General features: G+C 37.8%; 1 protein-coding gene across 6 annotated transcripts in view; it reads right to left on the bottom strand.

The window, feature by feature from the left end:
- Positions 1–1402: 1402 nt before the first annotated feature.
- LOC124152020 overlaps positions 1403–13453 on the bottom strand; it is a 29446-nt gene continuing 17395 nt past the window's right edge. Inside the window, exons 1-8 of one of the 6 annotated variants that reach the window (XM_046524736.2) lie at positions 9159–9249; positions 6205–6358; positions 5814–5909; positions 3360–5005; positions 2695–2850; positions 2450–2548; positions 2059–2190; positions 1403–1547 (exon numbers count right to left, since the gene is read on the bottom strand). In XM_046524736.2, coding sequence (XP_046380692.1) covers positions 1480–1547; positions 2059–2190; positions 2450–2548; positions 2695–2850; positions 3360–3588 — 684 coding nt within the window. In that variant the 5' untranslated portion in view covers positions 3589–5005; positions 5814–5909; positions 6205–6358; positions 9159–9249 and the 3' untranslated portion in view covers positions 1403–1479. Of the gene's footprint in view, positions 1548–2058; positions 2191–2449; positions 2549–2694; positions 5006–5813; positions 5910–6204; positions 6359–9158; positions 9250–13453 lie in introns of those variants that run through there. The other 5 variants (XR_007219943.1, XR_007219944.1, XR_007219942.1 and 2 more) reach the window with 5 other exon arrangements.

The following is a 13453-nucleotide window of genomic DNA, read 5'->3' as shown; positions in this document are numbered from 1 at the left end:
CAGGTAGGGATGAAAGCTGATCCACTAACATGAGTGTTGATTGTACTTTAAATGTACATCTTCAAGCTTAATATGGCGAAAGCAGCTACAACCTGTCCACAATCCACAACGAATGACTTTTGTTGTAATACCGGTCGACGATTCAAGTCAGTACTAGTGTTAGTTTTACTGATAAATAAAGGTGATTTATTTGTTTCAGATCGTCCTGAAATGTTTGGTTATTATGTAGTCAAAGACAATCCTACACATTTCTGCATTTTGGTATTATGACTACCGTATTTGAAGGACTCTTTGATCATCGGCCTCATATAAAAAAACCAACAAGATATGTTTTGCAAAAGAGATGAATCCCGTTTTCACAAGCGGGTGGAAACCTGTAATGGCGGAGGTGTGCATTGTCATGAAAGATGACCTGATTTCGTCGTAACAAAACAATGATATATAGGTAAAGGACTTTATTCTAAGCTACCACATATCTGTCATGTTTCTTTTTAGGGTATGGATTTTTTTTCCTTTCAGTTATGAATAGGTTTTTTTCTTTTAAAGGTTTCAATTGGTTTGTTAACATAATTCGTAGCTTGTCATATCATTGTACCTCAGTGTGCTAGGTGTGCATTTACCTTCACCCAGTTTTGACTGATAAAGCTAGACAAGGTCAAGGTGTCACATAGTCACTCCCACGCGACCATGAATCATATCAATTGAAATAGATGAGGAGTGTGTGTGTGTTTGTGTGTGTGTGTTGTTTTTGATTTGTTTGTTTTGTTTTGTTTTGTTTTGTTTTGTGTGTGTGTGTGTGTGTGTGTGTGTGTGTGTGTGGGTGTGGGTGTGTGGGTGTGTGTGTGTGTGTGTGGGTGTGCTATAATTACGATGTGAAAAGTGTCAAATCTTGTCCTGATCAAATGTCAATTTTAAGATTAAGGTTTTACATTGTGTGTAGGGTCAAATACTTTTTGTCAATTTGTATTATGTCAATATATGTACACTAAACTTTAAGAACAGCATTATTCCTTGTTTGTTGACAATGGTATTGCATGGATAGGTTTATCACAGTATGGGGATGAAGGTTTAACTTTGCTATTGTCTAATATTCCAAATGCAAATACCAGTTTGATGAGTATCGGAGAGATCAGTAATGACGATTCATAAACACATGTTCTGAACCGCACTGAAAACCCTCTGCAAATTAATAGGAGTTGTTTCTTTCTTTCAAAAATGCTAGTCTGTCAAGGACCTTACACTAGCCCGATAACTCAAGGGAGGTAATTTACATCCCGATTTGAGTGTGGATGGTAATGACCAACACCTTGGTGGCGAACAGACCACATTCCCCATGAAGAGGAAGAACTTGCTTTCTTGTCCAATAAAACTAAGCTGAGTAATATATTCACAAGAAATTTCGTTAATATTAAGATATATTTATTACATTAAAATACATGTTGACATAACATTGTTTTGATAAGATCTATGTAGCATGAACTATCTTCCTTGAAACTGTTTGTCATCCTCGGGCTGAGTGAGAGGGTTTCCTTCGCCAGTCAAGAGTTCTGAGGAGCAGACAAAATTGAGTATGAAGCATACATTCACGAAAATCAAATCTGATAAATCTGTTTTGGGTCTTAGTTTATACAGATTGTGTTATCCGCGTCAATACCTGGAATATACAGAAAACCATCTTTTTATGTTTTTTTATTATTAAAATGTAATAAAACAACTGAAAATAATTAACTAAAGCTGATTTGTATTAGCGAATCACATGACATAAGGGTTCCCGTATATATAACGTGAGCAATATTTATCTGTGGAAACACCCGCAATTTGTCATATGGTCCGACCTGATGTGGCAGTGGCAGTGGCAGCGTGTGGGTAATGGGCCGGAGATGTTGGTGACATGTTGTAATCGTAAGGGTGGACGTATGTCGTGGATGAGGGATGAACTTACAGATGGTTGAATGAAGGGGATCTTGGTAGTTATGTCATTTATTAAGGGACGTTGGGGATTCATATTTGTGTGGGTATTGGTGAAAGTTGGTGTTGGTGACAGAAGGTGACAAATACCTGGTGTTGGTTTTGGATGATGCTGTCGCTGACAGAAAGACTTCTTCCTCCTTATCACGCCCACACACAGAAGGCCAACAACAGCAACCGCTATGACACACGTCGCCAGTATGATGATAACGTTGCTGCCCACTGTATGAAAAAACATCGAAAATGTATGTTTGTGTACAATAGCTTCAGTCATGACAAAACAAGCAGGATCATACGTTAATTTTTGTAACATAAGTAACTGAATGCAATTTTTCACAAATGCAGTAATTATGTTATCTGAAATTAGTGTTGCCTTTAAAAAATATTCATGTTTATATTGCATTGATGAGGTTACAACCATTGTATACATTTATGTGGGGGAAAATGATTAAAGAAATACAAAATTGAACAATACACGGACATGTATAAGGCAGATTGTCTTTGGCGAGTGATTTATTCTGAGGATTTTTCATGGTGGAATCTTGTGGAGACACAGTTGTAATGCTATAACCAGGCCATTCTGTAACAAAACAACAACATTCCTTACACATTTTAACAATATCATGTATTATCTCTGTAACTATAGGGATATCCACCAAAGATTAAAGGAAATGATATTAATACACCTTTAAATGATCGAGTATCTGGAAAGGAGAAAAAACTGACCAGGGCAGAGACGTCGACATGTTTCTTGATGGCCCGGATCCTGTGGTCCAGCATGGAGGCAGATGCTCTCACAGGAGTCACATCGGGACACAACGTCGTCATAATATTGTAGATAGGGGCATTTCTGTTGATGGAGAGATCCTCTCTTACCATATTCTAGAAGGAAAATAGATTTTCATAATCACGCTCCCTGGTTGATGGAGAGATCCTCTCTTACCATATTCTAGAAGGAAAATAGATTTTCATAATCATGCTCCCTGGTTGATGGAGATATACTCTCTTACCATATTCTAGACGGAAAATAGATTTTCATTATCACGCTCCCTGGTTGATGGAGAGATCCTCTCTTACCATATTCTAGAAGGAAAATAGATTTTTAAAATCACTCTCCCTGGTCTCAATGAAGCAAATTCTAAACCCACCTGGACACACAACAAATGAAATGCATATATACGTTTGCAAATAAAATGGCACAGGCTCTGCATTCTCCTTTTCTTAATGTCAAACGTGTGATAAGTATTTATGAAAAGGGACAATAAAATCAAGTTACAGTTAGTGTACTGTACGCGTTTTACGACTGCAACCATGTAACGTACTGGCTATTACATCACAACGCGATGCGAATAAACAAGGGTCATGTGAAGCAGAGCTAGCGTTAATCTTACCTGGACACTTAGTTTCGCATTCTGTTGTTGTCTTCTGTGCCTCGGAATAGTCACATATATGACTACAAGGGTCACAATTGTCGGTAACGATGTCATAGTATGTCCCCCCTTCACATATCGGCTTCCCTGCTACTAGACATAGTAACACAGATGCCAAAAGGAATCGTACTATGTTCGTATGAGGTTTAACCAACACCCTCCAAACATCTGTTTCGACTGAGTCGGACATGAGAGTGATAAACTCTATCCAAATCAAGTCTTCTTTCCAGTGTTACGTCACCCCAGTACTGATTTAGGGGGTCTGTAGTGACCCTCCAGGATTTGGTGGTGGGGCAGACCATTCTAAATCGTTGATAGAAACATTCCCTATTTTATACCCTGGATCTCACTATGGCGGATGACCTTTGTGGCAGATGACCTATATGGATCACGCCACCACAAATATTAGGTCACATGACCGGACTGTGACGTAAATGGGAATTCCCAAAATCTCGCTTCCGAGATTTTTTGGAGAGGTCAATTAATATATCTATCAAAACTTTGTAAAATCAACTTGGGCATTTGGACTTAATACTATTAGATAACTTTATATTTACGAGCAACATGTATCTTCATTTAAATATTAAATTGTCACATTGTATACATTCTGGGATATGATGAACTGTTCACATAAATATTATTATACACCCATGTAACTTTCTGTTCGCAGCTTTAAAAATAAACAATACTCTTCACAAATATGACAGGTCTTTGTTTGTGCGCCTTTGCGCTTGTTTGCAATTTACATAGAGCAAGACTGCAGACTGAATGTACCCTGCAGTCGATATCGATTCATTCCATTTATTGCTTCTTCCGACTGGGTCTACTTTTTTCGCGTGAAACCTCAATACACACGTTGCAAAATCACATCGTCATTTTATAGATTTTATCGTAAATTTAATATCAACAAGTTAAGTGGAATAAACACTCCAAGCATTTATGAACATGGGTTTAAATTTGATTAACTCGCCATCATGTTCATTGACCCTCCTTTACAGTAAGTAATAAAACGCAACGCAAATTGACATCCAATTTATTTTATATGAAATGATCAAATCTGAAAAATCTGATAACTAATTTTCTTTAATTTAGCTATATTACACTAATCGAAAATACATTTTCAGAACTGCTTGAAAATAGTAATAATTATTTTCAATTGATTGGGAAATGAAGCCTGAAGATACAATATGATAGAATACATTCATATTTACATTTGTTATACATTTCATGTTCTAATTAACATTCGTGCTGGTGTGTCTGTTTGAACAATCGAAAAAATGTGTCTCTACTATAGTTTCAGATTTGGGTCATCTTAGGAGATAGAATACGGACTTGAAAACGAGGAAACATTCTCTGATTTTGATAAATGGGCTTAAAATAAGAATGGCAGTAATGAAGAAAAATAGGATAAAATCGAACAGACGCAAACTATTATACTTGTCTTCTCAGATTTGAACTGGGTTTACAACGTTGACAGTACTTTACTTTTAGCCTGTAAAAGATCAAATATATTTCTCTTCTGAACAAAACTGCCGAGGACACCAGAGAAATCAGGAGGATGCTCACAGCCAGTATAACGACAGCATATTCTGCCGCCCCATACCCATCTGAAAAAAACCCTTATTTGTTTATTCAGCTAAATATTTATTATAACACATAAGATCAATCTAACGTAATCCTTAGTAAGGTTCAAATCAAGCTTTCTTTTGTCAAAAAACATAAACTGGTGCAAATAACCATTGGTAAGAAGGCGCTCATTTTATTTAACAGGCAGTTCCGAGCACAAATCTGTCAAATAGATCTCCATTGATTGTTTAAGTTGCCCCAGAATTTCAAAAGCATGGCTCGGTTATTACAATTATAGTATGGTGAGTCCAAATGACTTCATCATGACAGATTTTCGTTTTGTTCAACTTTGTTGCCTTCAATTACTCAAACAAATTGCATGTGCACAAACTAAATCGAGACACTTAATTGTTTGTTGCTCAACTCTGCAGCAATCATTATTCCAGCTATATGGCGGCGGGTTATAAATAATGGAGTCTGGACCAGACAATGCAGTGATTGATGTTATGAGCAACGGGGTCAATGGCATGCGATGAACTAAGTCAATTAGCCAGCCCAGCATAGGTTTCTGGGGATCAATTCTAACCCGGAATCCCCACGGGGTTAGATATTTTATGACAACAATAAATGGTATGAGGTAATAGTTTAACATGGTTTGGATATTCATAACGTGACGTGCATCTTTTGCAGATTGTTCATAAGGTATTAAAGAAATACTACATTCTTTACATATCATACCACATGTACTGCTAGTATTCTGTGCGTTTGATCGAGACAATACACCAACTACTTTTGGTATAAAAATTTGTATATAATGCCCTATTATGCACTAGATACTTGGAACCTCACATCGTTCACTACTTGAGGTATCGTCTGATAGTAGAGTTGCAGACGTTGTTGCAGTTGGAGCATTCAATAAAGCTGTCACAGGCTCCGGCAGCGACACTGAAACACAGTAATGTTATAGACATGCAATATATCAATTTCATACAAGTCCCGAGCTTTTATAATTTTAGATCATACTTTTAAAAGCGATAGTTTACCACTTATAACATGAAACAGTATATTCACAGCAAGATCTGAAAGGATGTTAAATACAGGTGAATACATCTATTTCAGTTGTCAATGTATCAAACTGAAATGTTTGGACGAGTCTCCTAATACTTTATATTGTGTCATATTTCTTGCACATCTCGTATTAGATTTTTCATCAGTTTTAATTATATGAATTCCATGGTACCTGGACACAGTTTTCTACAGCGTGCGCCTGTCCCCCTGACATCGGCTTGGTGGCAGAGTTCATCACAAGGCTGACAGGTGCCAGAGACTGCTTCCCAGTAAAAATCTTTTGAGCAAATTCCCATCACTTCCTTCTCTTGGTACAACAATACGATCTGCATCATGCAAAAATATTCTCATTACGAATTTTGGTGAAAATTTGATTTCACAACAATTATATTTGGTAAAATAGACCCACTTGATGAATTAAGCATGTTAATATTAATTCATGAACATTATGATATAATATAGACTTAAAGAAATATATAATTTTCCAATTCTTCAGAAGAAACATGTCATATTATTGTTGCACCTATAGGTATTTTAACATAATACTAAGTCTGTTTAAATAAGTACCTGGCTGTGCATGTTTCTACAGTGTACTATCTCTTGTAGTGTATATAATTCAGTGTTTCTTGACAATAAAACATGCTTAAATGAATCAGTCAGTAGCTACGCAATAAAGTCGTTATGTCTCCTTTTACCACCAGTTTAATAATAACATGTCTCTCAACGCATATGTACATTTAGCTCCATATTAAAAATATTGAATTGTCATATCCAGTTTGGTAAAAACACATTATGGCTGTTATGTTATCATCGTCGGAGGCGAGTTCAAAGGCGCCGTCCATCACCACTGATAGTGCCGTATGTTATCACGTGAACCACCCCATCAATTACAGCAGGTACAATGGCAGTTTCCATATACATACGCGGTGTCTGCAAACGAATTATGCAATAATGCCCGCAACTCGCCACAAAATCACTCAAAGTCTTGTTAGTCTACACGGCCAGTGTTGTCGAACTGTCGGGTAGATTTAATTTCCTGTGTCACAACTACATGTAGTAGTAGTTTTTTTCTGTTGTGGGGTGGGGGTGGGGGTGAGGGTACGTATTACACTCCTTTTGGGGCCTACATGTGCAACATAATGCATCTATTTCGATTTCCATCACAACAGTGCCAACAGTGCGTGAAAATAACTGTCTCAACTTAACGCTTCAGATCTTTACATGTCGACGTGTATTGTGGTTCCTGTGTGTTGTTGTTTTTTCAAATTAAATTTAATAAATCCTCGAACGGGTTAGAGTATTTAGTATACGTTTTCCATTCACCTAGCCTCTTGTTTCATAAACAAAACGGATATTACCAACAATGAGTAACTAAAAGTAAGAGCCACTCCAACCGGGTGAACAACCCTGTTTCGGTACATGTATATGTAATGATAATAACATTTAAATTCTACTACAAAGATAAAATATGTCCAGGCATAATCTGTTATGGATAGAACCACACATAACGGCTACACATACAAACTTCAAAAAATGAAACGCACAGGTAGTATGTAGTTCACTGAACCTAACTACACAAAGAAATCCGGTATATAAATTGGATATATGTTATCGGAAAATGTTGGTGGCCTGATATTCGACAAACGGTGCGTCAAACCACAGCCATTGTCGATTTGCAATGTCTTAAACGGTATTGTTTTCACACTTGTTAAAAAATGTCATGGAGGAAAACAGTAAGGCAAAATGCCGGTGAAAGTTATGGCATTCGTAACTCGTGGTAGTGGCTATAAAAAGGCAAGCATAAGACAAAAATGTGTCATTGATATGTCAACATTTTTCAAATTAAAAATACCGAGACTCAGCGCTGCCGATCGGAACATCGCCATAGGACGTATCCAAAGAGGGGAATCGCAGTCTTCTGTTGCACGCCACTTCAACGTTCACCACAGCACCATTTGCCGCCTTTGTGACCGACACACACAGTTCAATTCCACTGCAGACAGTCCGAGAACCGGTCGACAAAGAGTTACCACCCCTGCACAGGATCGCTACATTCGACTGTTCCACCATGCCACAGCTATGGAGACTGCAGGACGCATCCCTGGTTTGAGGAGGATATCGGACCAGACTGTCAGGAACCATCTTCGCGAGGCTGGAATCCCGACCCTGTTTTGCACCAGATCCATCGACAGCGACGCTTGCGTTGGTGCCATACCTTACATCCTTGGAATTAAAGACACTGGCGGCGGTGTCATGGTGTTGGGTGCAATATCCTACACCACGAGATCTGACTTGGTTGTGATTCAGGGGAAGTTGACAGCAAATCGCTACATGAATCTAATTCTTCAACCTCACCTTCTTCCAATCATTGACCGCCAGGGGAGCTGTTTCAAAAGGACAACGCTCAACCGCACACAACTCGTGTCACGGTAGATTACCTCATAATGCCAACATCAACTCCAGATCTCAATCCAATCGAACACCTCTGTGATGAACTCCATCGACGTGTACGTCAACGTCAGAACACGCCGCAGACACTCCCACAACTGGCCAACGCGTTACAAGCAGAATGGCGCAGAAGTCATGAGTTATGATGGTTATGAGTAACAACATGTAACTATTAAATTAAATATATCGACTTTATAAGATACAATACATTTACTAAAAATCTTCCTGTGCGTGTTTTTTAAGAGTGTAATCTGTTCAGTAAACACGCAGATATGCTTCCAGGAAGCATGTTCATACCTAATTTTAAATATGTGTGAAGGAAGCCACACTTACTGTGTGATCATTGCTATTATTAACTGACGCGGAACACGAAAACAAGTCCGCACGCGCCCTGTGGATAAACAAATAGTCCCCTATATTAACATCTACCAATTGGTACCGATCTACATAGTGGCCATCGATATTTATTTTGACTATCTGAACATGTTACACGTCAGCAAAATATGTAAGTCACGACAAAAAAATCATTACTGAGGTAATAAAAGTGCTTTGTGTGTTGATTCTATGTTTAGGTATCGACTTTGGAAGATAAATCGGGAATACAGTTAAGAGAGTCTCCAACCAAATTAACGACTTATTCACGTGACCAACGATTATCTATGAATAACAGTTGTTTACCACTGTCCTCTTTTGTGAGATTCCTTCTTCGGGAGGCAGGCGGAGTAATCTGAACTTGTTCACCGTGCTACTTTACGTTGCATCACAAGTAACAATACTAGCTTTAAAAAATACAGACTGGATCGATGTCAGTTTTAATGTGGTGTATAACATAAAATATATCATGTATTAATCAGTTTACAACTCTCAAACATGTATTCATAACGTTATGACAAGGAATACCGATTGTGTAGTCCCAACAACAGGACGTGACCTTTTCCCCAAACTACAGGAAGTGACATTTTAAAGCTGTACAACCGGCGATTGAGATATTGGGAAAAATAAACTCTACAATCAGCCCCATAATTTTACAATTTGATATTGTCTGGTTACTGAGATTAGTCGTCGGGAGTACATTCTGGTGTAATAGAATGTCACGAGATCTCTACACAATATAGCGGTTATTACATACAAGGCGACTGCTGTTATCTCTCTCTCATACCCACTCTACAATTGAGACGAGAATGTCAGGGTTGCATGTTTGGAGGTGAGGTGAGGTGAAATTGGGTTTAACGTCGCGTCCAAGATTATTGCACTTATATAGCGACGTGCATGCACGTGTATGTGTGTGTGTGGCTGCTTGTACTAGTCCAGACTGATGCCGATTTATAGTGCTAGCTCACTGAGATACCATGCCGCAGTTTAACATGAATACCCCACTCAGACACAGTATACTGACTCCGAGCCGACCAGTCCTTGTTTTAGCCCCTTAATGCCGAGCGCCAGACAGGGTAACAACAAGTACAATCTTTTAACGTCTTTTTGTATGACGCGGCCCGGGATCGAACCCCTGACCTTCCGCTCTCCGGGCGGACGCATGTTTGGAAAGTTCGTGACATGAACTCTCACTGTATTTGAACTGCCATTATTTAGAACTGTATAAGAACCTGCGTGTAATCTTACGTTTTTCAATACCCCATGATATCCTTATAACAAACATAAGGTTGTAAACATGGTTTCATATGGTATATCAATAAGCTACATCCGTGTTCTTTATACCAAATGGCAGTCCGTGAGTTTAGATTTGTTCCACATTTTTGTATGACCTGTTACCGTGAAAAAAACACAAACATCAGTGATCATGAGGGCCTTTAGTTTAAATATTCTACAAGGATGTTTGGAAATCCAATTGAAGAGGGACAATGCTCGGGCTAACTAGCAGTCCTAGCAAATTTGATTCGTGTCCCCGAGACAACACATTGTTCTCCAGCTCATTCAAATGTGTTCATGATAAAGTAGGAATCGTACAGGAAAGGTTAATCCTAAGTAGGTTATAAGTTTCCAGGTATGGTTAGATTTATGACAAGCGACCAGATTCTAAAGCAAGCAATAATTAATTTATGAAAGTGTATCTTTCATATACTCACGGAGATTTCACAATATTCACAGTCACAATGTGTTTGATTTCGTTCTAGAATTAACGTAGGTCATTAACATCAGGGAAAGGGGAACCAGAAAGGAGTGGTGTGGGTTGGTGTGGGTTGGTGTGGGTTGGTGTGTGTGTGTGTGTTTGTGTGGAGGGGGGGGGGGGGGGGGGCGGTGTCTCTAGTTCACTATTAATGCTTTTCTGTTGCCATCATTGATCAATTCAACCTGTAAGTAAATGTCATGCAATGTGCACATGACCCGTGAAGATTCCGGGATAGAATAGGTCTTCAGTAACCCATACTTGCCGTAAAAGGTGACTATGCTTGTCGTAAGAGGCGACTAACGGGATCGGGTGGTCAGACTCTCTGACTTGGTTGATACATGTCATCGATCCCAACTACGTGGATCGATGCTCATGATATTAATCACTGGATTGTCTGGTCTAGACTCGATTATTTACAGACCGCCGTCATATAGCTGGAATATTGCTGAGTGCGGAGTTAAACAACAAACCAACCAACCAATGTGCACATCTGTATTTCTTTGTTGACTGGCCATCAGCCCACAAAATAAACATTCACATAACTATAAAAAATTCGATCTGTAGAAATACAAACAGAAAAAAAACGGATTTTTCTTACACAGCCTAATAAATAACAATTTTGATACCGGTTGGTGTTCCTTGTGGTCATCATTACAGTTGAATGCATATTACGTTTGGTCCTGAAAGTTTAAGACATAAAAAACGCCAACGGATAAACTGAAGACATATCTATGACAATGACATATATTGTGTTATGGTCAGGGGAGCATCTTCATAAATACGGTTATTACCAATTCCTGCGGGGGAAAAAAGGATTATGCTAACAACAAGAACACTGTGAAAAGAGTTCCAGATCCATTTTTATTTACAAATACTGCAAAAACCTTACAACATATTTTTTTGAATTTATAATTACAATTGGTATAGGGACATGTGATCATTAGAGCAACTGGAATAATTACTTCTTACTTTTACCAAAAATCCAACTTGGTGTTGATGCACACCAACGTCCATTATGACAACCAAGCATATGCATCGTTCTTAAACTATAACATGTCACATTCCAAATTAATGGATCCCCTGATACACTATCAATGGCGAAACCGCATTATCAGTGGTTCGAGTGTCAAAGGGAGCTAACTCTAAATATACATTGGAGCTATGCTGTTTAGTTACGTATCCGAGAAAAAACATGGCGCTGTGAAAGCGATAATCTGTTCCGCCTGTCACTTAGTTCATCATTAAAACTGCACAGGGTATTCTATTTAGTGAATCATTCCCATCAATACGAACAACAGTAGTATGACTCACGATTGTTACAAGTTTATGTCAACATTACTGAATTGTGGATCACTTACTAGCTGGTTATAAGAGGGTAACAGATGTGGGCCCACATTTCGGAGGGACTTTCTTACTGAAACACTCAGCATCTTGTGGTGTGGAACAAATATCTGAGACATGAAAGGTAGGCCATTTCATAATCCTAGTCATCTTATTAATTGAGGATAATTGTAGATATCACCAACGAAACTGTATGCGTCATGAATGAAAACCGAAATGTGGGCCCACTTTTTTTTATATCTATATAGAGATTTTTCTGAGTGGGCCCACATTTTAAAAAATGTGTAAATCAATACAATTCTTACCATTAATTTTTTTTATTTTGACCGTAGTAATAAAACAGAAAGACAAATGAGCTCACCTTCAAAACAAGGCGATAGAGTGAAAACAGAAATGTGGGCCCACTTTTTTTTTTATCTCTATAGAGATTCTGATGGGTGGGCCCACATTTTAAAAAATCAGTAGATCCACAAATCTCACCATATTAAAACTAATCTATTGACTGTAGTAATGGAACTGTTGTTATGAAAAAGAATGACAAATGATATCACCAACGAAACTGTATGCGTCATGAATGAAAACCGAAATGTGGGCCCACTTTTTTTATATCTATATAGAGATTTTTCTGAGTGAGCCCACATTTTAAAAAATGTGTAAATCAATACCATTCTTACCATTATTTTTTTATATTTTGACCGTAGTTATAAAACAGAAAGACAAATGAGCTCACCTTCAAAACAAAGCGATAGAGTGAAAACAGAAATGTGGGCCCACTTTTTTTTATATCTCTATAGAGATTTTTCTGAGTGGGCCCACATTTTAAAAAATGTGTAAATCAATACAATTCTTACCATTATTTTTTTTTATTTTGACCGTAGTTATAAAACAGAAAGACAAATGAGCTCACCTTCAAAACAAGGCAATAGAGTGAAAACCGAAATGTGGGCCCACTTTTTTTTTATCTCTATAGAGATTTTTCTGAGTGGGCCCACATTCTAAGATCTGAGTAAATCTACTAGTCTTACCTTTCTAAATGAAAGACCATCACAGTAAGTAAACACAAACACATTCTGAAGATTATAAACTGACATTTTATTACCCGGTAATTCATAACAAAACAAAAGGACTCAACATATCATTTCATCCAAACATGTGACATCAGTAGCAATATAACAATGACATTCAGATCATTTAGTATTTGTCATCACAATAGCAGCTTTTGATGGGAACTCTGTTTCATTTTATCTTTTCAAATATGAACTCACATGTCAGCGTCCTCAATACACATTGATATTTACCTTCCACAAATATTTTAATTAGATAGAAACAGTAACAAATTCTATAATGTCACAAACAAAATACCCAGTGTGGGTATTTTAATGGGAACAAAATTCTAATCATGGTAATGAAAATTTATTTATGAAACACTCACCCACACGTCATTTCTATCACGGTTAGTTTCACCAGAACTATTTAAACAGGAACTATCTGACATATCAGTGGC

The sequence above is a fragment of the Haliotis rufescens genome, unplaced genomic scaffold, assembly GCF_023055435.1.
Source record: "Haliotis rufescens isolate VD_foot unplaced genomic scaffold, xgHalRufe1.0.p SCAF_11, whole genome shotgun sequence".
In the NCBI taxonomy this organism is placed as follows: Eukaryota; Metazoa; Mollusca; class Gastropoda; order Lepetellida; family Haliotidae; genus Haliotis; species Haliotis rufescens.
Note: the sequence above shows the minus strand (reverse complement) of the source record. Positions and strands in the feature narration are given on the sequence as shown.